Source organism: Scyliorhinus torazame, chromosome 19 (genome assembly GCF_047496885.1).
Source record: "Scyliorhinus torazame isolate Kashiwa2021f chromosome 19, sScyTor2.1, whole genome shotgun sequence".
Classification (NCBI taxonomy): Eukaryota; Metazoa; Chordata; class Chondrichthyes; order Carcharhiniformes; family Scyliorhinidae; genus Scyliorhinus; species Scyliorhinus torazame.
Window position 1 is genome coordinate 76,523,591 of NC_092725.1, and position 27,421 is coordinate 76,551,011.

The following is a 27,421-nucleotide window of genomic DNA, read 5'->3' on the forward strand; positions in this document are numbered from 1 at the left end:
CTACATGTAGAATTTGACTTGCTCACTACGGGCACTGCAGAGGCACAATGGAGGAAGGCACAGGGTGTACAGTATGAATATGGGGAGAAGGCGAGCAGATTGCTGGCACACCAATTGAGGAAAAGGGGAGCAGCGAGGGAAATAGGGGGAGTGAGGGATGAGGAAGGAGAGATGGAGCGGGGAGCGGAGAGAGTGAATGGAGTGTTCAAGACATTTTATAAAAAATTATATGAAGTTCAACCCCCGGATGGGAGGGAGAGAATGATGGGCTTCTTGGATCGGCTGGAATTTCCCAAGGTGGAAGAGCAGGAAAGGGTGGGACTGGGAGCACAGATCGAGGTAGAAGAAGTGGTGAAAGGAATTAGGAGCATGCAGGCGGGAAAGGCCCCGGGACCGGATGGATTCCCAGTCGAATTCTATAGAAAATATGTGGACTTGCTCGCACCGGTATTGACGAGGACCTTTAATGAGGCAAAGGAAAGGGGACAACTGCCCCCGACTATGTCTTAAGCAACGATATCACTTCTCTTAAAGAAGGAAAAGGACCCGCTACAATGCGGGTCCTATAGACCTATTTCCCTCCTAAATGTAGATGCCAAGATCCTGGCCAAGGTAATGGCAATGAGAATAGAGGAATGTGTCCCGGGGGTGGTCCACGAGGACCAAACTGGGTTTGTGAAGGGGAGACAGCTGAACACGAATATACGGAGGCTGTTAGGGGTAATGATGATGGCCCCACCAGAAGGGGAAACGGAGATAGTAGTGGCGATGGATGCCGAGAAAGCATTTGATAGAGTGGAGTGGGATTATTTGTGGGAGGTGTTGAGGAGATTTGGTTTTGGAGAGGGGTATGTTAGATGGGTGCAGCTGTTGTATAGGGCCCCGATGGCGAGCGTGGTCACGAATGGACGGGGATCTGCATATTTTCGGCTCCATAGAGGGACAAGGCAGGGATGCCCTCTGTCCCCATTATTGTTTGCACTGGCGATTGAGCCCCTGGCGATAGCGTTGAGGGGTTCCAAGAAGTGGAGGGGAGTACTTAGAGGAGGAGAAGAACACCGGGTATCTTTGTATGCGGACGATTTGCTACTATACGTGGCACATCCGGCGAAGGGGATGCCAGAAATAATGCGGATACTTGGGGAGTTTGGGGATTTTTCAGGGTATAAATTGAGTTGTTTGTGGTGCATCCAGGGGAGCAGAGTAGAGAAATAGAGGACCTACCGTTGAGGAAGGTAACAAGGGACTTCCGTTACCTGGGGATCCAGATAGCCAAGAATTGGGGCACATTGCATAGGTTAAATTTAACGCGGTTGGTGGAACAAATGGAGGAGGATTTCAAGAGATGGGATATGGTATCCCTGTCACTGGCAGGGAGGGTGCAGGCGGTTAAGATGGTGGTCCTCCCGAGATTCCTCTTTGTGTTTCAGTGCCTCCCGGTGGTGATCACGAAGGCTTTTTTTAAAAGGATTGAAAAGAGCATCATGGGTTTTGTGTGGGCCGGGAAGACCCCGAGAGTGAGGAAGGGATTCTTACAGCGTAGCAGGGATAGGGGGGGGCTGGCACTACCGAGCCTAAGTGAGTATTATTGGGCCGCTAATATTTCAATGGTGAGTAAGTGGATGGGAGAGGAGGAGGGAGCGGCGTGGAAGAGATTAGAGAGGGCGTCCTGTAGGGGGACTAGCCTACAGGCTATGGTGACAGCCCCATTGCCGTTCTCACCGAGGAACTACACCACAAGCCCGGTGGTGGTGGCTACACTGAAGATTTGGGGACAGTGGAGATGGCATAGGGGAAAGACTGGAGCCTTGGGGGGGTCCCCGATAAGAAACAACCATAGGTTTGCCCCGGGGGGAATGGATGGGGGATATGGAATGTGGCAAAGAGCAGGAATAACGCAACTGAAAGATCTGTTTGTGGATGGGAAGTTCGCGAGTCTGGGAGCGCTGACCGAGAAATATGGGTTGCCCCAAGGGAATGCATTCAGGTATATGCAACTGAGGGCTTTTGCGAGGCAACAGGTGAGGGAATTCCCGCAGCTCCCGACACAAGAGGTGCAGGACAGAGTGATCTCAAAGACATGGGTGGGGGATGGTAAGGTGTCAGATATATATAGGGAAATGAGGGACGAAGGGGAGACTATGGTAGATGAACTAAAAGGGAAATGGGAAGAAGAGCTGGGGGAGGAGATCGAGGAGGGGCTGTGGGCAGATGCCCTAAGCAGGGTAAACTCGTCGTCCTCGTGTGCCAGGCTAAGCCTGATTCAGTTTAAGGTATTACACAGGGCGCATATGACTGGAGCACGGCTCAGTAAATTTTTTGGGGTGGAGGATAGGTGTGCGAGGTGCTCGAGAAGCCCAGCGAATCATACCCATATGTTTTGGTCATGCCCGGCACTACAGGGGTTTTGGATGGGGGTGACAAAGGTGCTTTCAAAAGTAGTGGGGGTCCGGGTCGAACCAAGCTGGGGGTTGGCTATATTTGGGGTTACACAAGAGCCGGGAGTGCAGGAGGCGAGAGAGGCCGATGTTTTGGCCTTTGCGTCCCTAGTAGCCCGGCGCAGGATATTGTTAATGTGGAAAGAAGCCAAGCCCCCGGGGGTGGAGACCTGGATAAATGACATGGCAGGGTTTATAAAGCTAGAGCGGATTAAGTTCATTCTAAGGGGGTCGGCTCAAGGGTTCACCAGGCGGTGGCAACCGTTCGTCGAATACCTCGCAGAAAGATAGATGGAATGGAAAAAAGAAGGCAGCAGCAGCAGCCCAGGATCCGGGGGGGGGGGGGGGGGGGGGGGGGGGGAGGAGGAGGAGGAACCTGAAGGACTCTCAGGGTTGTTAATATATACTGTATAATATGTATAGGTCGTTGCTACAGATAATTATATATTGGACTGTTAAATTATATTTTTGGAGAGTGTTACTTGTGATAAGGCAGTTGCCAATTCGGGTTAGTTTTCATTTTTGTTATTTCTTATTTATTCATTTTTTTTGTTTGTTTATAAAATAGGTCATTGTTATTTGTGTTGTTATAATATTGTGTAAAGGATGCACAATGTACTGTGTTGGTTGACCAAAAATTTTCAATAAATATTTATTAAAAAAAAGAAATACCACTTTCAAAATATTTTACAGCAAAACCACTTTTTAAATGCAAATTGAATCCAAATATCTCCAAGTGATTCATTGATTTTGTCTACATCCAATTTCAATTAGTTCTTGTGATGAATGGTTTAAGGTAAGTTCCATTCAAAAATATAAAGAACGTAAGCGACCAGTTCTGTTTCCTTAAGATTGAATTGAAGTACATTGTGGTGATGGCAGGCAGAAAAAATAAAATTAAAATAAATAATTCCCTGACCAATTGGGCTTAAACAATTCCTGTGTTCGTGGAGAGAGTATCCAATTGCATTATTTTATATTTTGTGACGAGACAGTGACCATGAACACTGGTAACTCAAGTTGCCTCACAACCACATATAGTCCCAGAATATCTGGAAACAATTTCAGTCAGATTTGTGTGTGTTTTATGCATTTCCTTGTTGGAGTCATCAGCGGTAAGAAAACAAGCAGGCTACAAAAGACTTCCCAATTCTCTGTTGCCCAGGGAAAACAAATAGTGCCATCCAGAGCAGAATGGGAAGCAGACTTGGAACACTTCTGGAACTAAATAGCGTCAAATATGAAGTAATGTAGGAATTAAATTGAAGGCCCTGGTTCAAGCTCATTCAGATTACCATCTTCCACAGAGCAGATCTGAACCACCAGGTTTCAAATAGCTGTGCATTTCTCAAAGGCAGCTGTTTGGAGTAGACTAGTGGAGTGGGGGGAGGACTGCCTAAATCTACTTCTTTTGTCATCATGAAAAAAAAACTCTCTGGGGTCGGAAGCTTCTGATAAAACCGAGAAACTGTTTCCCCCTAAACCAAAGGTACATCAGGACTCCTAGTCCATTCTTCAGTCTCAAAAATAATACAAAAAAATTCTCAATGTTACTGATAGGCAGAAAACTGATACTGGTGGTGCAAAAAATTAAATTCTATTACAAATAACTCAAAGGTCCAAAGCATTTAAAACATGGATCTGGAATGATAGGTAATAATAATGTGGCAATTTGTGCGGTGTGAGGGTGGTGCAAAAGATTGTGGAACAACAGGGCGGAACATGAATAGTAGGAACAAGTGGGATGCATTTTAAGTCTCCAAACAATATGAAGATAAATATCTGAGTAATAAGAGGTCAGCTAAACTTTAAGGTTTAATTTGGACAAAAATATTTAAATTCAGTTCTCAATAGAATAATTTGTTGCATCAGAGAGGTTTCCTGTCTTGCTATTTCAAACAAATGTGTATCTGTATCATTACATTATGGTAGACTCGTGGTTATGGTACTGGACCTGGAACCTTTTTTAAAAATTTGTTCTTGGGATGTGGGCTTCGCTGGCTAGGCTATTTATTGCCCATCCTTGACAATATTTAAGAGCCAACCACACTGCTGTGGGTCTGGAGTGACATGTAGGCCAGACCAGGTTCAGGATGACAGATCCTTACCTGAAGGACATTAGTGAACCAGATGGGTTTTTACAACCTGCTGGAAAATCTCAGCAAGTCTGGCAGCATCTGTAGGGAGACAAAAGAACTAACGTTTTGAGTCCAGGTGACCCTTTCTACAATGGTTTCATGGTCACCTTTAGACTTTCAGGATCTGCCATGGAGGAATTCAAACCATTTTTCCCCAGAGCATGACTCTGGGTCTCTGGATTACTCGTCCAGCGACATTATCACTACGCCACTGCCTCCCCTGAAGGTCATGAATTCAAGTTCCACCTTGGCAAGTAATTTAGGTGCCACAACCAGAAAATAACCTTAAAATTGCTATTGTGTTGCAGAAACCCTACTTCTGGGAAGAGAATCTGTGACCCTCTACCCAATCTGGTCCACATGTCAATCCATTCCCAACTTTGCAGTTGAATCTTAATACCTTCAGGGCAACTCAGGATGTGCAATAAATACTGCCTTGCATGTGTCACTCACATCCTAAGAACAAATATTAAAAAAAATCCCCATAACAAAATCAAAAAGGGCCGTTCAATACTTGCTTGTAAAGAACACTCGTGTTCATACTTGGCAATAAACAATAGTAATCATTGTTAACTATGATTATATGTTAAGTTCATCACAGCAATTGATTCCACAAATTCTTGAAATGAAATGAAAATGAAATGAAATGAAATACAGAAAATGACTTGTTCAAATCATAGGCAAACAAAACCACTCATCCCCATTCCCACCCCAAATCCCTCCCAAGCTGTGAGTGAAATAGTCAATTCTTTCAAGTCATACACATAAAGTATTCAACACCATGAGATTAAAGCTTTCATTTTCAGCTTGATTTGGTGAAAGCGGGACGTTTCCTCACCCTACCTCATCCTTTTCATCAGTAGCAGAGGTGAATTTCAACACTGCCATGCATTTCTCCACGAAACAGCCTGCCAGAAATTGCATCATCCTCACAGGAGCAGTCAACTCATCACTGCTAGCTGGAGATTCCAGTATCTCACTCAACTTTGCAGATATCAGATCCAAGACAATAATCCTGAAACAAAGATTATAGGTATCAGAACTATAACTTGCATTACAGAAAGGTCACAATGCAAAATGATCCTGCAAAATATCAATTATATAGTAAGGTTGATGAAATATGTGATATGATCAATAAAATAGTATGTCAGCATATCCTGGTGTGCAGCGCCCAATTTGGATTTTAACTTTAGTGGGATTAATGTACACCAATTTTAAAATGTCCTTCTATGTGCAGTTATGTTTCACTTAAAAAAATTATCTTGCTGCTGCCAAGGCCCATAAAAGCAATCCCTTTTTAAAATTTGTATTTTTCCATATTTGCCACTTCAGATTCCCACTGCTCCATTGGCCCAAGCAGAAGGAGGCAGAACTTGATTCAGCTGACAGCTAAGGTGTGCTTTCCCCTCAAAGCTGGCACAGATTGGTCAAAGAATGCAACCACTTCTGAGCATCAAGGAGCACAGTGAAAAACATTCAAAAATGGCTACTTGAATAGAGAGATCAAACAATGTCTTCATCAAGGAAAATATTTTCACTCGATTGTGGCATTCTAATATTTTTTTTTAATGTGAATGGTATCATTTCAGATTGGACAAGCAAGTTGGTCTGACCTCTTTATCCTCTGCTTGTTAAGACTTTGGCATCTCTTCTGGTTTCCGAGAGCTTCTATTTTGGGGTGCAGTCTCCACAGACCCCAAAGAAAATGACCAGAGCAGGTTCAAAGGAAAGGCCTCAGCAAAAATCCTTTCACTTTCGAGCAGACACCCAACACTGGAATCTCTGGCACACAGATATCTCAGACATGCCCCTGGTGGCACAGGCACTATTTAGTTCTCTCCAAATGGGCACATGATTTGACAGGGTGAATACCGAGACGTTTAGCTGCTGTTGTATAAAGAGTCAAAAGTTCTGCTCCTTTTCACCAACACCTTTATTTCACTTTAGCAGACTCTGCACAAAACTCTAACACCACATCACCAGAAACAAAGGCCATCTGAAGCCCCTTTACATATCAGTGTCAATTATTGGACACGTAACATAAATGAGACAACTAATTGGAATGTCTCTTAACCCATTACTTCAGTCTCCCCTTCCTTGGAGAAAAAAAATAATTAGGTGAAAACAAAATTACAAGGAACTCAAAAACACACACGCAATTTCCCCCCTTCTTTTTTGTTCATTTTTTTGGGAAGATAAAAAAGTCACAGAAACAGGCGCGCTTCATCAACAATATCCAAAAGTTTCTGTGAGCTAGCCCCTCTTTTTGTAAAACAGTCTGACAATACTGTCGACCCATTTAATTTATGCTACTTTCCCTCTGTCCAACATCTGCTTCAAACATGCAATGTCTATCGTCAACCTTTTTTCCTTGACACTTTTTGTAGAGTGCACATTTTCCCACAGGGACGTATTGTCAATGTGACATTCAATAGGTATATTACCCAAATCCCCGAATCCCAAAATTTCTGTCAATATCTGAGATATATAAAAGACCATATCCACCGCCTCTACAAGGGCTTAACGTCTCAGCAGCCAAAGTGCTTTTGACCACTTTCCTTATTTTCTTTGTTTCCCACACAAGAGGGCAACATTTACCATTGTCCCCCAAAAGGAAAATTATAAAACTTCCTGCGCTTGAAACCCCATCCCATAAATTTGCATAGGACGCATCACTATAAACTATGAATTTCAAGTGCCCCAGGTCACCTAAAACCGGAAACCTCAAAATATACTCCAGCATTTTTAGTTTGATCAACGTTTTATTTGCTCTTATTATGTCTTCCACTTTGGGATCATTCATTTTTGTACTCAACTCTAAGACATCAAAACTCACGTCCGGTCTAGTCTGTCTACCTAACCAATTCAGTTGCCCAATTAAACTTTGCAGTTGCTTTTTTTCCATCTTTGAAACCATTGCATCTTTTTGTGAAACCCGGCCACGGTTAATTGCTATTGGGCTGGTGCTTTCCAAATAAGATTGCTGACATAAAGTTGCCCCTAACTTAGACTGTCCGATTTCCAGTCCAATATATTTAAATGCACCAGAAGCCTGACTTCCAACCCAGAATTCTTTCCTCAAACCAGAGATTACTATAGCTTCGAAATCACTAGTCCCACCCCACAAAAAATCATCGACATGCATCATAAAGATGCCAGAAAGATTTCCTTTATAGTGCCAGTCAAGCATTGTCAGATCTGCTTTCAACTGGCAACAGCCTAACTTTAACAAAACTGACCTTACCGAAAAATACCAGGCTCTAGACGCATCATTTAATCCATATACACATTTGTTCAACTTCCAGAGTACCCCTTCTGTGTTAGCTGCCTCTTTCGGAGGACGGAGAAAAATGTCTCTCTGAAGCTGATGTCCCTGCAAGAAGGCAGCTTTTATATCTATAGATTTGCATTCCCATGCCTTTGTTGCTAATAGAGCCAAGAAGACCTTTAAAATAACCTTTCCTGCTGTAGGTGAATCTACCCTTAAATCCTGATCTTCTAAGTTTTCTTCAAATCCCCTTGCCACAAGCCTGGCCTTTGCCTTATAAGTTCCATCCGGAAGAACCTTTTCCGTGCAAATCCATATGTGGGATAGAGCTCTTTGTCCCCTATCCGGTACTTCCGTGCATACCCCAAATTCACTCCAACTATGCAGTTCTTACTGTTTGGCATCTTTTTAAAAAATAAATTTAGAGTACCCGATTATTTTAACCAATTAAGGAGCAATTTAGCGGGGCCAATCAACCTATCCGGCACATTTTTGGGTTGTGGGGGTGAAACCCACGCAAACACGGGGCGAACATGCAAACTCCACATGGACAGTGACCCAGGGCCGGGATTTGAACCCGGGTCCTCAGCACCGTAGGCAGCAATGCTAATCACTGTGCTACCACCATGCTGCCCGACTGTTTGGCATCTTTGATAACTTTTTCATCTAATTTATTTGAAGCCACCAAAATCTCACGTGAATCTCACTTTTACTCCTATTAGTATTCGTAGTCTTACTCATGATCCGAGACCTTGATAAACTACGTCCCCTCTCCCGCCTGGTATCTCGTTCTGTACTGCTACTGCTTGATCTTTCCCTTCTGCTGTGGGATGTCCTTTCAATAGTTCTCGACCTTTTCCTGCAGACCTGTTCACTGTCCGATGTACTATCTGAACTGGCACTGCGTTTCTGTGCACTCCATTTTTGAACTTCGTTTTCCCAATCCATTGTCTTGACTCCTTCCCCTGAATGCTGTACATTCAACCAATGTTTATACTTTCCAGTGGCCTTCCCTGCTCTACTAATAACAGTTGCATCCTTCCATTGACTAGACCCTTCAGGCAAGTATGTCACTTTTGTACCAACTTTTGGCAGTTGTCCTTTTGGAAAAATGGCCTGTTCTAATTCATCAGAAGTGTTGTGTTCCTCTACAGAAACCCTCTCTATATCAGTTAACTTGTCCTCATAGCCCTGTAACACTTGCGTACCAGATGATCCTGGTTCCTCGTCATGTCTCTCTGCTCAGTCTAAATTTGAAAATTTGTAGTCTGCACCCATTATCCTTGATGAATGTACCCCAACAGTGTAATTGCCATGTTGCAAAATAATTGTTTTGCCATCTGTGCCTATCATCTTCCCTGGGCCTTTCCATTCATTAAAATTGTCTCTCTTATAGTATATTATGTCTCCTTGCTGAAAAACGGTATTTGATGGCCGTACATTATGCCTTAAAGATCTCCAAATTCTTTCAGAGACTTCTGCTTCCAAAAAGGCTTTCCTACTGCTATGTAATGCATTTAAATGCTCAGCAAAGGCAGAGCTAATTGTAGTCCCTTCCCAAGCTGGAGGCTGGTCATCCAAAATGGACGGAATTTTAGGAATTCTACCAAACACTAATTGATAGGGACTATAGCCCCAACCATCTGCAATGAATTCTTTGCATGTACCGCCCATGCTAAAGCTGAATTTAGCCTGCAATTCGGTCTATCTGCCAAAATTTTCCGGAGCATGTCATCGATTACAGCATGGTTTCTTTCACAGACTCCATTACTAAATGGGCTTTCTGCAACCGTATTCATAACTGTGATATTCACGTTTTCACACATATCCCTAAACTCATCATCAACAAATTCTCCCCCATTGTCCGGAAGGAATTTTGCCGGTGGGCCCATTCCTGTCCCTATCCATTTTTCCATGATTTGATCCAGAATTACTCTCTTTTCTTTACTTCGTACGCTCGTTGATTGACTAAATCTGGTTGCTAAATCTACAAAATGCAAAATAAATATATTATTGGCTTTATCCCAGATCTTAAGGTCCATGGCCACAATGTCATTAAAATCCCTGGCAAAAGGTAGGGTTACTATCGGTCGTGCTGGTGTCCTGTACTTCCTACAAACATCACAGCGATCACTAGCCTGTTCTATAAGTTTAGTATAGTCTTCATCCCTTACCCCTGCATCCTTTAATAAATTTTTCAGCCTCCGAGGAGACGGATACACAAATTGCCTATGCAGTTTTAATACAACAAGCTTATCAGCTAAAGTCCCATTTTCAACTGCCATTAACACATCCTTAACAACTTTATTTGAAATATTATTTGTCAGTAATGGAATACAATAGTGTCCCGACTGTGTAAATTGTAAGTCCATCGTCTTTCCAAAAACTGTTGCCTTATCCAGTTCCATATCCAGTTTCATGTGTGCTTTCTTCATTGACGGTCTGCTCAGAAGCAAAGGTATCCCACTTGATACAACATCCGTGCTAATGAAATGATTCACTCCGGCAATATTGCAAGGGACCACCACTCGTTTCAGCGATTTCAGAGTATTATCATCCCCAAACCTGAAACTTGGGGAACTTTCAAATTCCTTAACCTTGTTACGATTTTCAGCATTCAAGGGGTCCAGGTAACATTTTAACCAGCCAATTCCACACACAGTAGATGTGCAGCCACTGTCCAATACAGCACAATTGAAGGATTCTGCAACCAACACCCTCATTGCTGGCGTAAAACTGCTTGTTAATAGGACAATGCCTTCTTTCCGGTCGCTATCTTTTTCCTCTTCTGACTCTTCAGCGTCATGTGGCGCTTCAAACACTCTTATTATAACGTGTTGGACAGTTGAAAGCATAATGGTATCACATCGAAAATAATGGAGTCACATCGAAAACATCAATTTATCATTCCTCATGCATTTCTGGGGTTCATCTTCCTATTGTAGGTTCTAACTGGGTTTCTGTCTTCATAATTTCCAGGTCCCGATCTCCTTCTATAACCTGTTCGTGGCCGTACGATTTCGCCATTCTGTTAGTAGTGTATCTTCCATATGCTGCTTTATTGCAGGCTGACCTATTTGGGTCATCAGAGCCATCGGAATCGAATGTTTCCCCAGAAACTTTTTTAAATTTTCTGTCATCTGACCGAATAAGGTATCCTTTTTTAACAAACAATTTTATTGAGGTATTTTTTGGCATTGTAAACAGTTACAGATAACAGAAATGTGCAAACATCAATATAAAACCAATACTTCAATCAAACCATACTGCACATGCCCGCTCCTCTCCCCTAGGCACTACCGGCCTATTTATCCCTCCTACTCTACTCTAATCTCCCCCTCCCCCCCTTTCCTCCCCTTGAATAAGGTATCCTTATCCGCAAACTGAATGCCTGTCAAAACCTGGAGCCTATCCATGTTGCTCACTTTAGCACAGTCAAGTAATTTAAAGGCCAACACAGACTGTGGAAATTCCAGGTTGTATTTCTGCAGCCTTTTATATAGTCTGCCAAATTCCATTATATAGTCTTCAATGGAGAAATCCTCTATTTTCCAGAACCTATCAAAATCCGACCATGCTTCATATGCACTTAACAAGTCATCCTTCTTATAAATCTTATCCATATAACGTAATAGAGTCTGCAGACCTTCTTCTGAGCTTAACTCTTCCAATTCCAGCTCAGAAAACACTTTGCTCCGGATTTTACTGTCATAAGGTAGAGAAAGAGCCAATGCCATACCTTGTTTTCTCTTAACCAAGGCAGTTACCTTAGTCCACATAACTACTGTCCTTCTCCATTGGTCGTACAATCCCCTTTCAGAAACTAAGGGGGGATAGTCATATCCGGCCATCTTTATACTAGGTTCAGCCATATATCTTTGGGTTTTTTTCTTCTCACTCACTCCTTGGTTTGGTCTGGAAAAGTTGTATCTTTCAACCCTTCACATTTGCACAGCAACCATCCTCTGCTACAATTTGTTAGATGTTTAGCTGCTGTTGTATAAAGAGTCAAAAGTTCTGTTCCTTTTCACCAACACCTTTATTTCACTTTAGCAGACTCTGCACAAAACTCTATCATCCCATCACCTGACACAAAGGCCACCTGAAGCCCCTTTATATATCAGTGTCAATTATTGGATACTTTACATAAATGAGACAACTAATTGGAATGTCTCTTAACCCATTACTTAACAACCTGTGTCCATAAGTGAGTGTGCGGAAATTCAAATTCTTGAAGTATTGTAAATCACTATTTACTTCTGAATAGTTTAATTGTCAATAATTATTGTTCAAGGGGCAGAAGTCCAAGTTTATATGGAAAGACAACAAAAAGAAAATATAGCATTATTGTGCTCAAATGATGCTCAGGTAACGATGGGCAAGTAACCCAATTTGGGTAATCAGCCCATTTGCAACGGAGGTATGAAATTATAGCCTCCGAGATCAACCAAACTCAAGCATTCAGTACCTCCTAGGGCACTAAATTACCCCTAACCGTGATACTTTGAAAAGAGCACTTTTTCAGTAAACTGAGAAAAGCATCCAGACTAAAGAATTAGAGCTATTTTTAAAAAGCAGAATGAAATATCAGTAATATTTGGAATGATCAGGACTTGAATTTGTACGGCTAAAGATTTGATGAGCAGCAATCCAAAAAAAATGCTGCATAAACTTAACAGGTCTGGCAGCATCTGTGGAGAAAGAAACAGTTTTGAGTGGATATGACTCTTCTGAGTTAAAGGGAGGGAGAAATGTCATGGATTTTGTACTGAATAAGAGGGGGTGGAGCAGGTGGAGCAAAATAGGTCAGTGATAGATGAGACCTAGAAGAGATTGCACAAAGATGTTTATGACAATAGACAAAGAAAGTGTTAATGGCAGTGTGAAAGAATATAGAAGATGCTGACAGTGGCATAAAGGTAAGACAGCAGAATATGTTAATAGGAAAACAAAGACCGGTGCTCAGTGAAACAAAACTGAGGAACAAGTGGCAGATGGCCTTGTGGCAAGTTGGGACAAACAAAACAAATTGGATTTTAAAAATGGTCAAGGTGGAGAAGAAAATTCACAGTCTAAAGTTGTTGAACTCAATGTTGAGTCCTTAAGGCTGTAATGTGCCTAATTGGAAGATGAGGTCTTGTTCCTCCAGTTTGTGTTCGGCACCACTTGAACATTGCAGCAGGTCAAGGACAGCCATGTTGGCATGAGAGCAAGATGGTGAGTTGAAATGACCAGTGACAGGGAATTTGGGGTCATGCTCATGAACAGAGCGAACCAGTCTGTGTTTACTCTCCCCAATGTTGAGGAGACTGCATTGGGAACAGTGAATAAATAGATCAAATTGAAGGAGAAGAATTTTATTTCAGATTTCCAGCATCCGCAGTGTTTTGCTTTTATCCAAACTTTTAACCTACCTTTCTTGATTGTTAAGTTCAGTGTATATTGCAGCCACTAAATCTGGACATTTGAGAAATTGGTCTGTTACAATCAGGAACCTGAAAAAGAGAGCATTAAACTCCAGTTAAGTTGTACAATTTTAATATGTCAGGATGGCATTCGTCAAAAATATCCCTCAAGGTCCTCCGACAAAGTACACCATCACAATTAAATTTAACGTACTTCAGGTCATTTGCAACAAAATTTTGGTTCACATAATGCACACTTTTGAAACAAATACAATTTAATGGAAACCAAGTAAAATATTTATTCACCAGGTATTATATGTATCACTGACATTTTGCATGTCCATAATATTTAAATATCTCTGGCTCACACTCAGTGTTCCCTCTAGTTTCCCTTAACTGTGTGCAGGCTGGTGTTTGTTGCACTTAACATTCCACACTGCTTGGAGGAAATGATGCACACCACTCAGATAATTACTAGAGAAGTATAGAAGCTAAAACTTTCTTAATTTCAAAATTCAATGCAAATATTTTACTTCACTTTCAAAATCTTTGCTTCAACTCCCCTGGTTAGATGAATGAATGCAATACTACTTAATGATTTTATTTATGGTACAACAGCTTATCATTGTAATTGTATGTGACCTGACATGTATGTCTACACCAGCTCCATTCTTAGATTCAGATCTTTCTAAGCCTGTCTAAAGTAAGAGATCATTTAAAAACTTTGACCCCTTTAATTACCATTGATTGACATCCATCACAAAAATGAAGGATTAACCATTTGAATGCAATATGTTCTTGTTATAAATGCATGCAAAATTCAGATTTTGTTAAGTAAATCTATGATAAGGTTACATTTTAACATCAGATCCAGCATAACGTCTGTACTATTTAAGCCCAAGGGTTCACATTATTATATCACACAGCACCTGGGTTGTGATTCATATTAACAAATATCAGTAGCCAACAACAGCTAAAGTGATAGCTCCTGAAACATATTGCTTTCAAATTAGCATTCTTCAGCCTCAACTCCTTTGAGTTTGCCCTACTCTGCAGCTCTTGCTTGGAATCCTTGCATTTTTTACTCCTCCAAGTATTTATCCAATTCCCTTTTGAAAACTACTGTTGAATCCATTTCCACCATTCTACCAAGCGGAAATTTCAAATCCTAATCAAAATCTGTGGAAAAAATATTTTCCTTATGTCATATCTGATTCTTTTGCCAATCTCTTTAAATCAATGCACACTATTGAAAACATGATAACCATAGCCAGTTTAGAAGATTTGAATATCAATTTCTGGATGAGGTGGAATTACTGTCACGACCTTTCCTGTAATGTCAATCAAAACAAAACCTAATTAACCATAAAAGCTAAACAAGCACATATCAGAAGCTAAAAAAGTTATACGGAATAAAACCTACCCAAGCATTATGTCTGAAGCATAGCACCCATTTATTGTCATAGTAACTCTAATATATAATCACTTCATTATACAGGAACAAAGTGTTCTTTTTGGTGCCTTTTCATTGTTAAACAATTAAATGGGAACAGGAAACCACTGCTATTGGTCAAAAATACGTTGCAGTTTTAATGTTAATACAGCTTTATAAAATGGATATTTTATTACGGCATTAAAATCAATTGTATGGAAATAACCTTTTGTTGAAATAGGTGTGGAGAGTGAATGTATCCATCTACTACTAGCACATATTCAGGACAGTTCTTTGTGGTCAGGAAAACACCATTACTCAGTTCGTCACCAGAGTATTGCACAATAAGGAGCTGGGTTAGTTCATGAAAAGCAAACTATATTTGCCCAGTAATTTGTGAAGGAAAAATGGTAATTCTGTATCATTTTTGAATGATGACTGTATCTTGATTATTCTGCTTGGGGCTCTTCCGGTTGCGGCGATGCGGAGCTAAGCCGCACAATTCGGCAGCTCCCGCAATCACGGACCTTCGGGCTCTCTAGAAGAGCCCCAACGGGAATTTTTTGAAGACGTTCCAAGTGGGCAGGGGAGAGTGAGGTCCCCTTCACCGTTTATGGATCGGACTAGAAGTGAATCGGCCAAAAAAGCGGCGTTGGAGCAGCGGGAGAAGCAAGGGAAGAAAAACAAAATGCCGGTGGCCGGAGATAAAGTGGAATGTGGGCCGGAGCTGCAAGAGTTCATTAAGCGCTGTTTTGAGGAGCTGCGGAAAGAGATGCTGGCACCTATGCTGTCGGCGATTGAAGGATTAGGGATGACCCAGAAGGCCCACGAGGTAAAGATCCAGGAGGTGCAGAAGAAAGTTAATGAGAACGAGGATGAGATCTTGGGCCTGGCGGTGAGGGTGGAGGCGCACGAGGCGCTGCACAAGAAGTGGGCGGGAAGATTCGAAGACCTGGAGAAAAGGTCGAGGAGAAAGAATCTTCGGATCCTGGGTCTCCCTGAAGGAGTGGAGGGGGCCGATGCCGGGGCATATGCAAGCACGATGCTCGAGTCGATGATGGGCGCGGAGGCCCCTTCGAGGCCTTTGGAGCTGGATGGGGCACACCGGGTGCTGGCGAGGAGGCCCAAGGCTAATGAGCCGCCAAGGGCGATTGTGGTGAGGTTTCACCGTTTCACGGACAGAGAGAGGGTCTTGAAATGAGCCAAGAAATAGCGGAGCAGCAGCTGGGAGAATGTGGAGATCCGAATATACCCAGACTGGAGCACGGAGGTAGCAAAGAGGAGAGCGGGTTTCAACCGGGCCAAGGCGGTGCTGCACCGGAAAGGAGTGAGATTCGGAATGCTGCAGCCAGCGCGATTGTGGGTCACATACAAGGATCAACATCACTATTTTGAAACGCCTGAGGAGGCTTGGACCTTTATTCAAACTGAAAAGTTGGACTCAAACTGAGGGTTTGTGAGGGTGGGGGGGATGTTTGATGTTTGTTGTACATAGGGTGTTAACCACGCGCAGGAAATGTTCCACGGGCTGGGGGATGGACGGGGATGGGGAAAGGGACCGGGTGAAGACCGTACGAGACGGTGGGCGCTGGTGCTGAAGGGAGAGGAGGCTCGGGGATGGGGGAAATGAGACAAGGCCTCAACAGGAGCTGCGCCAAAGGGGGCGGGGCAGGCTTAGGAAAGCGCGGGCTTTTTCCCGCGTTAGGGAAGATAGGAGGGGGGGGGAATGGAGGAGCGCAGACTGATTGGGAGATTCCCACACGGGGGGTCAATGGGACGGTGGGGGAAGCCGGGGTCAGCAGGAGTCAGCCGACTTACGGGAGTGCTATGGGGGGAGCAAAAAAGCTAGACACGGGTCTAGCGGGGGTGGGGAAATAGGGTTGCTGCTGCACTGGCCGAAGGGGAATGGGACACAGAAGAGGTGGTTGGGGCAGGGGTCTCCCGTCTGGGGGACTGGAGGGTGAGGGCGGCGCGGGCACGGGACTGGCCTAGAAAAGGAGATGGCTAGTCAGCAGGGGGGGGGGGGGGGCAATCCGGCTTGGGGGGGGCCCAATCCGCCTGATAACGTGTAATGCGAGGGGCCTGAATGGGCCGGTAAAGAGGGCCCGAGTGTTCGCGCACTTAAAGGGACTGAAGGCAGACGTGGTCATGCTCCAGGAGACACATTTGAAGGTGGCGGATCAGGTCAGGTTAAGAAAGGGATGGGTAGAACAGGTATTCCATTCGGGGCTGGATGCGCAGAACAGAGGGGTGGCAATATTGGTGGGGAAGCGGGTGTCGTTTGAGGCCAAGAATATCGTAGTGGACAATGGAGGTCGATACGTGATGGTGAGCGGTAAGTTGCAGGGGACGTGGGTGGTATTGGTAAATGTATACGCCCCGAACTGGGATGAAGCCGGATTCATGAAGCGCACGTTGGGGCGCATTCCGGACCTGGAGGTAGCAAGCTTGATAATGGGTGGGAATTTTAATACGGTGTTGGACCCAGCACTGGTTCGCTCCAGATCTAGGACCGGAAAGAGGCCGGCTGCAGCCAAGGTGCTTAGGGGGTTTATGGATCAGATGGGGGGAGTGGACCTGTGGAGGTTTGCCAGGCCGCAGGCCAGGGAATTTTCTTTTTTCTCCCACGTGCATAAAGCCTACTCCCGGATAGATTTTTTTGTTCTGGGCAGGGCGCTGATCCCGAAAGTGGAGGGAACGGAGTATTCGCCCATAGTCATTTCAGATCACGCCCCGCACTGGGTGGAACTGGAGTTGGTAGAGGAGAGGGACCAACGCCCGTTGTGGCGGTTGGATGTGGGACTGCTGGCAGATGAGGCGGTGTGTGGGAGGGTGAGGGGGTGTATCGAAAGGTACTTGGAGGCCAACGACAACGGGGAGGTGCAGGTGGGGGTGGTATGGGAGGCGCTGAAGGCGGTGATCAGGGGAGAGCTAATCTCCATCAGGGCTCATAGGGAGAAGATAGAGGGCATAGAAAGGGAGAGGTTAGTGGGGGAGATTTTAAGAGTGGACAGGAGTTACGCGGAGGCCCCTGAAGAGGGATTACTTAGGGAAAGGCGACGTCTCCAGACGGAGTTTGAGCTGTTGACCACAGGGAAGGCAGAGGCACAGTGGAGGAAAGTGCAGGGCGCGACGTATGAGTATGGGGAGAAGGCGAGTCGGATGCTGGCACACCAGCTCCGTAAGAGGATGGCAGCGAGGGAAATAGGTGGAGTCAAGGATGGAAGGGGAGCTACGGTGCGGAGTGCGACGAAAGTAAATGAGGCATTCAAGGCCTTCTATGAGGAGCTGTACGGATCCCAGCCCCCAGTGGGGGAAGAGGGGATGAGACGATTCCTGGACCAACTGAGGTTCCCGAGGGTGGAGGAGCGGGAGGTGGCTGGTTTGGGGGCACCAATTGGTTTGGAGGAGCTGAGCAAAGGTCTGGGGAGTATGCAGGCAGGGAAGGCAGACCGGACGGGTTCCCGGTTGAGTTCTATAGGAAGTACGTAGACCTGTTGGCCCCGCTGCTAGTGAGGACTTTTAATGAGGCAAGGGAGGGAGGGACCCTGCCCCCGACAATGTCGGAGGCGACGTTCTCTTTGATCCTGAAGCGGGACCCACTGCAATGTGGGTCGTACAGGCCGATCTCGCTCCTCAACGTGGATGCTAAGTTGCTGGCAAAAGTGCTGGCTACGAGGATCGAGGACTGTGTCCCGGGGGTGATTCACGAAGACCAGACGGGATTTGTAAAGGGTAGGCAGCCAAACACCAATGTGCGGCGGCTCCTAAACGTGATAATGATGACATCGGTGGAGGGAGAGGCGGAGATAGTGGCAGCTATGGACGCGGAGAAGGCCTTTGACTGAGTAGAGTGGGAGTACCTCTGGGAAGTGCTGCGTAGGTTTGGGTTCGGGGGAGGGTTTATTAGTTGGGTTAAGCTCCTTTACAGAGCCCCGGTGGCGAGTGTGGTTACGAATCGGCGGGGGTCAGAGTATTTTCGGCTGTACCGTGGGACGAGGCAGGGCTGCCCCCTGTCCCCCCTGTTGTTTGCATTAGCAATTGAACCCTTGGTCATGTCATTAAGGGAGTCTAGGAAATGGAGGGGGGTGGTCCGAGGGGGAGAGGAGCATCGAGTGTCGCTTTATGCAGACGACCTGTTGCTGTATGTGGCGGATCCAGTGGAGGGGATGGTGGAGGTCATGCAGACTCTAAGGGAGTTTGGGGATTTTTCAGGCTATAAGCTTAATGTAGGGAAGAGTGAGCTTTTTGTAGTACAGTCAGGAGACCAGGAAAGGGGGATAGACGATCTACCGTTGAGGAGGGCGGAAAGGAGCTTTCGGTACCTGGGGATCCAAATAGCTAGGAGCTGGGGGGCCCTACATAAACTGAATCTGACGAGGCTGGTGGAGCAAATGGAGGAGGACTTCAAAAGATGGGACATGTTGCCGCTCTCGCTAGTGGGTAGAGTGCAGTCGGTCAAAATGGTGGTCCTCCCGAGGTTTCTTTTTGTGTTCCAGTGCCTTCCAATTGTAATCACCAAGGCCTTTTTTAAGGCCCTACCGCAGGAGCATTATGGGTTGTGTGGGCGAGTAAGACCCCGAGGGTAAGGAGGGGGTTCCTGGAGCGCAGTAGGGACCGAGGAGGGTTGGCGCTGCCGAATCTGGATGGCTACTACTGGGCAGCAAATGTGGCAATGATCCGTAAGTGGGTGATGGAGGGAGAGGGGGCGGCATGGAAGAGGTTGGAGATGGCGTCCTGCAAAGGAACGAGCCTGGGGGCGCTGGTGACGGGGCCGCTGCCGCTCTCGCCGACAGGGTACACCACGTGTCCAGTGGTGGCTGCAACGCTAAAGATCTGGGGCCAGTGGAGACGGCACAGGGGTGCAATGGGAGCCTCGGTGTGGTCCCCGATCAGGGGTAACCATCGGTTTGTCCCAGGGAGGATGGACGGGGGGTTTCAGAACTGACATCGAGCAGGAATTAGAAGAATGGGGGCCCTGTTCATTGATGGGACGTTTGCGAGCCTAGGGGCACTGGAGGAGAGGTTTGGGCTACCCCCGGGAAATGCTTTCAGATACATGCAGGTGAGGGCGTTTGTGCGGCGGCAGGTGAGGGAATTCCCCTTGCTCCCGGCACAGGAAATTCAAGACAGGGTGATCTCGTGTGTATGAGTCGCAGAGGGCAAGGTGTCGGCGATATACCAGGAGATGAAAGAAGAGGGGGAGGCGTTGGTAGAGGAGCTGAAGGGTAAATGGGAGGGGGGGCTGGGGGAGGAGATTGAGGAGGGGCTATGGGCTAATGCCCTAAGTAGGGTTAATTCCTCTTCTTTGTGTGCCAGGCTGAGCCTGATACAGTTTAAGGTGGTTCATAGAGCGCATATGACGGGGGCAAGGCTGAGTAGGTTCTTTAGGGCAGAGGACAGATGTGGGAGGTGCTCAGGAAGCCCGGCAAACCATGTCCATATGTTTTGGTCATGCTCGGCACTGGAGGGATCCTGGAGGGGAGTGGCGGGAACAATATCTAAGGTGGTGAAAGCCCGGGTCAAGCCAAGCTGGGGGCTAGCACTATTTGGAGTAGTGGACGAGCCGGGAGTGCAGGAGGCGAAAGAGGCCGGCATTCTGGCCTTTGCGTCCCTAGTAGCCCGGTGAAGGATCTTGCTAATGTGGAAGGAGGCGAAGCCCCCCAGCGTGGAAGCCTGGATAAATGATATGGCAGGGTTTATCAAGTTAGAGAGGATAAAGTTTGCCTTGAGAGGGTCTGCGCAGGGGTTATACAGGCGGTGGCAACCGTTCTTAGACTATCTCGCGGAGCGTTAGATGAAGGTCGGTCAGCAGCAGCAGCAACCCGGGGGGGTTGCCTTGCGTTGGGGGGGGGGGGGGGGGGGGAAGGGGGGTCTGTCTGGGGGGTATTTGAGCAAGAAAATACATGAAGGATCTGGAAAACTGACATGTACGGGAGGAATCCAATGTACAAAGTTCTGTAACATATCGTTTTACCATGTTTATGTCTTGCTATGTGCGTTTTCTTTCTATTTGTTATGGGGGGGGGTGGGGTGGAGTTGGTTTGTAAGGGTGAAAAATTGTGTTAAAAATCTTAATAAATATATATATTTTTTTTTAAAAGAAGATTACTCTGCTTGGGAATCTTCAGGATTGAGTTGTCTCCAGCATTACATGCCTGCTAGTAGAAGACTGAGAATCAAGTAAAACCAAAGTGAGTAACCTGATTCCACAGCTAAGTGGGTCTGTAGTACTCCGGGGTACTCCACTGTTGATGATTGCCCAGTCAGCCGTATTCATTAAAAGAACCTGGAGGGTAAACCTCTCATTGGCAGCTTTTTTTTGCTAACTAGGTTGGACAAAGCTCACCTTTCTGTGCTGACAAAATTGTGTTTTTTGTTGACTGTTACATTGGAAGATGTGCAATGGGACTCCTCAGAAGTCCCACACAAGGACTCTGAGGGAATTGTTCAGGAAATTTGAACTTCTGATAGGCACGTCCACTGCTTCCTCAGATCTTTTGAAAAAGTCTTGAACTTTGAGTTAGAATGAGATACTTTGGACAGTTCCAACTTACTACCCGTGTATTTGTCCAGGAAATGTTGAACAGAAAAAAAAACTTAGTCTAACTCCTGGGCAACTACACAACTAACCCCACCCCCATAACAAACAGTGACCCCCCCCAACTCCCCTCTCACCCCTTTCACCTACATCCTGTCAACTAACCTGATTAGCTCCCACCACCTAACCTGACTAGCCCCCACTAACCTACTTTCCCCCGAACCCCTGACTACGCTCAGCCTGACCTGACCAGCTCCCATCATTTGATTCCCTTCTGACCCCTCAATTCTGCCGGACTGAACTAGCCGACCTGACAACATGCTCGACATGACCCAACTACCTACCTTACCAACTCATCCATCCTGCTGCCCCCTTACCTAATCCTACATCCTAATCCCCTGCCCTTCTCACCATAGGTTTAAATGAAGCTTTGAGATATTTCAACTCTTCATTTACTGAATACGGCACCTAATGCTGTAAAAAAGGGGCCCTGGCTGGTCTTTCCCCAACGTTCCAGTGTTTTGAAGCAACTATTTGAAGCACTCTACACTCTGCATTTCTGGAGAAGCTGGGATGAGATGTCCTATCCACAAATGCAAAGTTCTAGCATAGAGGACAAAAATAGATCAAGAGTGGCAATCTGATGGTGATTGCTGAAGATTCATATCTAAATTTCCTGCACTTAATTTTGCAACACAAAACGTGGAGCACAACAAGAATCAATGGAATAAAGTTTACCAAAACATTACAACATGATATCAACCATATCAGTAAACCTCTGTGAATCCTTGCTGCAGAACAGATAGAATCATAGAATCGCTACAATGCAGAAGGAGCCCAATCAGCCCATCAAATCTGCACTGACCTTCTGAAAGAGCATCCTATCTGAACCCACTCAACCGCCCAATCCCGGTTACCCCATAATCCCACCTAACATTTGGACAGGAGGGGGCAATTTAGCATGGCCAATCCACCTAACCTGCGCATCTTTGGACTGTGGGAGGAACCGGTGCACCCGGAGGAAACCCATGCAGACACGGGGAGAGGATGCAAATTCCACACAGACAGTCACCCAAGGTTGGAATTGAACCTGGGTCCCTGGCTCTGTGAGGCAGCAGTGCCAACCACTGTGCCACCGTGCCGCCCGCTAATCCTAACATCACAGCTCAGATCAGGAGGAAAGCAACAACTTATGAACACAGGTTTAAAGGAACACGCACGAGCACAAAGGTAACACTTCAAAGAGTGATTTGAGAAATAATTTTTTTTTTTTTTAAAAAAAAGCAAAATCTCAAACCTTTTGCCTCGATCTATCTGCCTATACAAACAACAACCCGTCGGCCAGATCATGGCTCCCAAAGCCATTCTGTGACACCCAGAGCCACCGTTTAAAATGTTGGTCAGGCGAGTAAGTGAAGTTGAAGATTTCTACAAGGGGCTGTTCGTCCAATCACAGGCCATTACCCTCCCGCAAATATGGGAGGGAAAAAGTCTTGATTAGGCGAGGAGCAATCATCAAGTGGGCTACTAGCAAGAGAGAGAGGATCTCTGGGTGGGGAGCAACAAGAAAGAGGATCTCTGGGTGAGGAGCAAGAAGAAAGAGGATTTTGGTGTGGGGTGGGGCATGAGGAAGAGGGCAGAGAAGGCAGCCCGGGGCAGAGGAGGTGGCGGGGGACCAGGGCAGAGAGACCACAGGATCCAGAATTTTGGGTGGGGGGGGAGGGGTGAAGTGGCTTACTACCAGGTGAGAGAGAAAGAGAAGGGGAGTGTTTTTTTATTCTTGCATGGGATGTGGCCGTCACTGACTGGGCCAGCATTTATTGCCCATCTTTAATTGCACTTGAGGAGGGGCATTTAAGAGTCAACCACTGTGTGTGAGGGCCTGTGTGTGTACATGCAAACGTGTCTGGCTCGCTCCCAGTCTCGGGATTCTCAGTCAAAAATGGTAATGTGACTCTTCCCTCCCCCCAACACACACACGCCCCTAAATAAATAGCAGCTCAATATAATCAAATCAACATGCCATATTTTGGAGTAGATCATTTCCCAGATTTGGTACAATACCTACCTTGTACCAATTTAAGGAAATTATGTTAAGAACTGTACAGGAATTTTAGAAATTGCTGGTCACGTTGATGCTAACTGGCTATCAAGAAGTTGTGGAATTTACAAAGTTTGTATATAAGAACAATATAGGGAAGGCAATAAGTTACATCAAATAATTATTTTCCGCTCAACGTCCGTTGTGCTTAACTCAGAGTTAGTAGCTTGCGGTTCAAGCCCCACTTCAATACTTGACAATGAAAATCAAGGCTAACATTCCAGTGCAGCACTAAGGGAGTGCTGCACTGTTGGAGGAGCTGCTTTTCAGATAAGGCGTTAAACTGATTCCCTGGTTGCCCGCCCAGGTGGATGCAAAAGTTTCAAGAACAGGGGAGTTATTCCAGATATCTTGGTCAACATTTATGCCTCAATCAGCATAAGAAAACAAATTGGCTGGAGCAGCACAGTGGTTGGCACTGCTGCCTCACAGCACCAGGGACCCGGGTTCAATTCCGGCCTCGGTTAACTGTTTGTGCGGAGTTTGCAATTTCTCCCAGTAACTACGTGGGTTTCCTTCGGGTGCTCTGGTTTCCTCCCACAGTCCAAAGATTTTCAGGTTAGGTGGATCGGCATGATCGATTGCCCCTTAAAGTCCAAATATGGGCAGGTTAGGTGGATTGACCGTGATCAATGAGCAAGACTACAGGGATAGGGAAGGGGAGTGGGCCTAGGTACCCTCTTTCTGAGGGTCGGTACAGACTCAATGGCCCAAATGGCCTCCTTCTGCACTGTAGGGATTCTCTCGATTCTAGTTTAAATATGGCAGAAAAATACATTTTCAGTTGAAATTTATGTTTCTATTCCTGCAATTTCAGTGGCATAAAATCATAGCTGATTTTTAGAGAATTGAAAAACAAAAAAGGAATTTAAAATGTCAAAACCGGTGCTTTTCTGCTGGCTCAGTTTGCTTATCCAGTAGCTGGGCTGTCCACAAAATGAAAATCTCAGGTTTGATTCCAAGTCTTAACTAGGTTAGCCGTTACACAATAATTAGCCATGCTTCTGGGCAGGCAAATCAGCAACTATTCTCTGCTGAGGAGAATAATGCTATCCAGTGACTCCTATTTGCAGACAGAACATTTTTGTGGGTTTTATGTATGAACTGAAGTCTCAAATGGATTCAGTTGCGATGCCCTGCACAGTGGCATGTGCCTGTCTGGTCTCAAACATGGAGAATAGCCTTTACAGTGGTTCTAGTAATGACAAGTGCGGAAAAAAACTTGCTCTCTCGAGGAGTCAATGCTTTTGTAGGGGGGAGGAGGCGAAAGAAAAAAAAAAAAGGTAAAAAAGGAAAAGAATTTCAATTTAGACACTCAAGGTCAATGAATGACAATACATTCTTTTGAATGATCAAAAGACAAGTAATAAAACCTGTAAGCTATAGGTTACTGATTAGTCTAGTAGCAAAGAGAGCAAAGTTATGCTGATGCTCATGCTTTAAGAGGTTGGAATTATCAGTCTTAAGTTTTCTTGCTCAGATGATTAAGAGAAATGTTTAAATGTGTTCAAAAAGTACATACGCCCAGTCTAGTTCAGGTTCTCTCCTACATAATTTGATGACAGATTCAGCCAGTTCAACCCCTTTCGTGTGGTTTAACAGGTCAGCTGTTCTCTCAGCATTCAGGCAGGTGAACAGAACCATGCAGCAATAGGTAACAGCTTTCTTATCTGAATGATTCAGGTAATTCCTGAGGAGAGATTAAAAAGAGAAACATCAGACACTGGTTCAGGAAATCAATCTTAGTAGCATGTCCTCATGTCAAATGTATTATTAAAATATATATATTATATTCACTGTGACAGTAAATGAGACCATGATTTAAAAATAAGTGAAAGAAATAGCAAGGAACCAAAGATATATTTATTTCAATTAATTAGTCAAAAAGGATTGAAAACAAAATCACTCAATAGAAACAAGATTTTCCCAATTTAGAATTTACAATCTTTTTTCTAATTTCCAGAAGAAAATTATTTCTTTCTAGGACCACAGCTACAAACCCCAAAACAAGGATTAAAGAAATAACAAAAATAATTACAAAATGGAACATCAGTCAACTGGATGAAAAAGTTCCATTAGAAAAAGTTGATGTGATAATGCAGGTGCAGGAATAGAGGCGTTTCAGTGGGCTCTGCCGCTACTCACCTTTTAATCCTCTCATTTTATCCTGGTTACACAGCACATATTACCTAATCCAGGAGTGAATATTGCATAGGGTGTTGCTAGAGATTTCTGGCTAAGTGGTGTCGGCAAAATGCTGAGGAATCCTAAGACATTGAGAAAAAAGAGCAGTTGGATGCAACTGGGGTGGAACTGATTTCTCAATATGGCGACATGATCCTTGAGCACTCTCGATCCGGCTCTTTTGAAGGTGTTGCAGATGATGACTGCGAAAATCATTAAGTCATTGATGATAAACTCGGCTTGTTGACAACAGAATATTAGTGCTCACAAGACTGAGCTACAGAATACCAATAAGAGGCTTGATGAAACGGAGGAGAGAATCCGGATTGTGAAAAATGCAATTTCCTCAGCTGAAGCCCACCTGCAAACCCAGGAAAACCAGCTTTGTGATATGTCAGAAATCCCAGAGGATCTGGAGGACGGAGGCAGAAAGAAACATGCCTGGATTGTCAGTTTGCCAGAAGTGAAGGGTCAACTCCCTATTAAAATTTTTGAGCTGGCTGCCACTTTTCCTTAAGCTGGATACAAAAGCTGGGCGTCTAAAGTTGAAAATGACGCACTGTATCCTGTCTGAAGCCTATGGACAATCAACATCCCTGACCCATAACGATCCGTTTTCATAACTTCGGAGATTGTGTAGGTTGGAGACGGGGAGGAACGGTGGGACCTGGCTCTAGGAGGGAGCAACGCTCTCTTTCTTCCAAGACATCTCAACGCAGCAGAGGCTTCGATGAAGTGAGAGAGCGACTCAAGACTGTTGGAGTGAATTATGCCCTACTTTATCCTGCAACACAGTGCGGTATCTGACAACTCCGTAAAGACACTTGATAATTCAGCTAAGGCCTTGGCCTATGTGAACTTCATGGGAGGCAATAAATTGGAGTAACATTCTGTGACGCATTGTAAAACCTTGACTCTATCCCTGTTACAGTGCTTCTTGTCTGATCATATGTTGTTAGTTATCATGCTAGCAGGGAAATGTTATAAGTTGAGCTCTATATATTGAATGTTTTATCATTAAGAATCTCAGGAAGACTTCCGGTGGCTGCCATGGAGTGAGCGGTCGCACATTTGGTAGCTCCCGCTCAAGGTGACATTTTTCGGTCCTTTCCCCATCTGAGGTGTAGGAGTGGCTGGAGAAGGTGCAACTCATCTGGAATGGCTGGTGGATGGATCCATGAACTCGGAGTGGGTTGAGAAGAAGGGAGCTGTTGGAGCAGGAGAGACATTGTATGCCACAGGTTAAGATGGCGGAGGGCAAAGGGCCTGTTCTGCCTGCCCAGTGGTCAACGGAGCAGAGAAGGGAAGCCCTGGAAGATCTGGCCAAGGTGGTAGAGCCGCTCAAAGCAGGGATTGACAGAGTGGAGCAGAGACTGGAGTCTTAGGGCTAGGCGATCCAGAAGTTGGAGGAGGCGGTGGGAGAGCATGAGGAGCAGCTTGCCTCGTTGGTGGCCAAGGTGGGGGTGATGCGGGAGACCCAAAAGAGGTTGAAGGAGAAGGTGAATAATCTGGAGAACCTGTCCAGAAGGCAAAATTTTGAAGGTGCAAAGGCCGGCACTAATGTGGCCAAAATGCCGGAGAAGCTGATGGGGGAGGGGGCCTTTGACCGGCCCCTGGAGGTCGACCGAGCACATAGGGCATTGATGAGGAGGTTGCAGGCGTCGAGCCGCGAGGGCGATGGGGGTGCTGTTGCACCGCTTCTTGGACAAAGAGAAGATTCTTCATCGGGCGAGGCAGACGAGAAAGTGCATCTGCGAGGGGAATGAGCTGCAGGTGAACCAAGACCTGGGCTCAGAACTGGTCACCCAGAGGAGGGCCAGGTTTATTCGGGTCAAGGCTGCCTCCTTCAAGAAGGGGGTGAAGTTAGGAGTGCTGTACCCGGCCTGCCTCTGGGTGACTTCCCAGAATTGAAAA

The 27,421-nt window shown here is 45.4% G+C and overlaps 1 protein-coding gene across 1 annotated transcript in view; it reads right to left on the reverse strand.

Annotated features, from left to right (window-relative positions):
- The window catches only part of atxn10 (ataxin 10), a 315,724-nt gene that overhangs the window by 203,810 nt on the left and 84,493 nt on the right, over nucleotides 1-27,421 (reverse strand). Inside the window, exons 5-7 of the mRNA XM_072484567.1 lie at nucleotides 24,846-25,013; nucleotides 13,259-13,339; nucleotides 5,420-5,591 (exon numbers count right to left, since the gene is read on the reverse strand). Coding sequence (XP_072340668.1) covers nucleotides 5,420-5,591; nucleotides 13,259-13,339; nucleotides 24,846-25,013 — 421 coding nt within the window. The remainder of the gene's footprint in view (nucleotides 1-5,419; nucleotides 5,592-13,258; nucleotides 13,340-24,845; nucleotides 25,014-27,421) is intronic.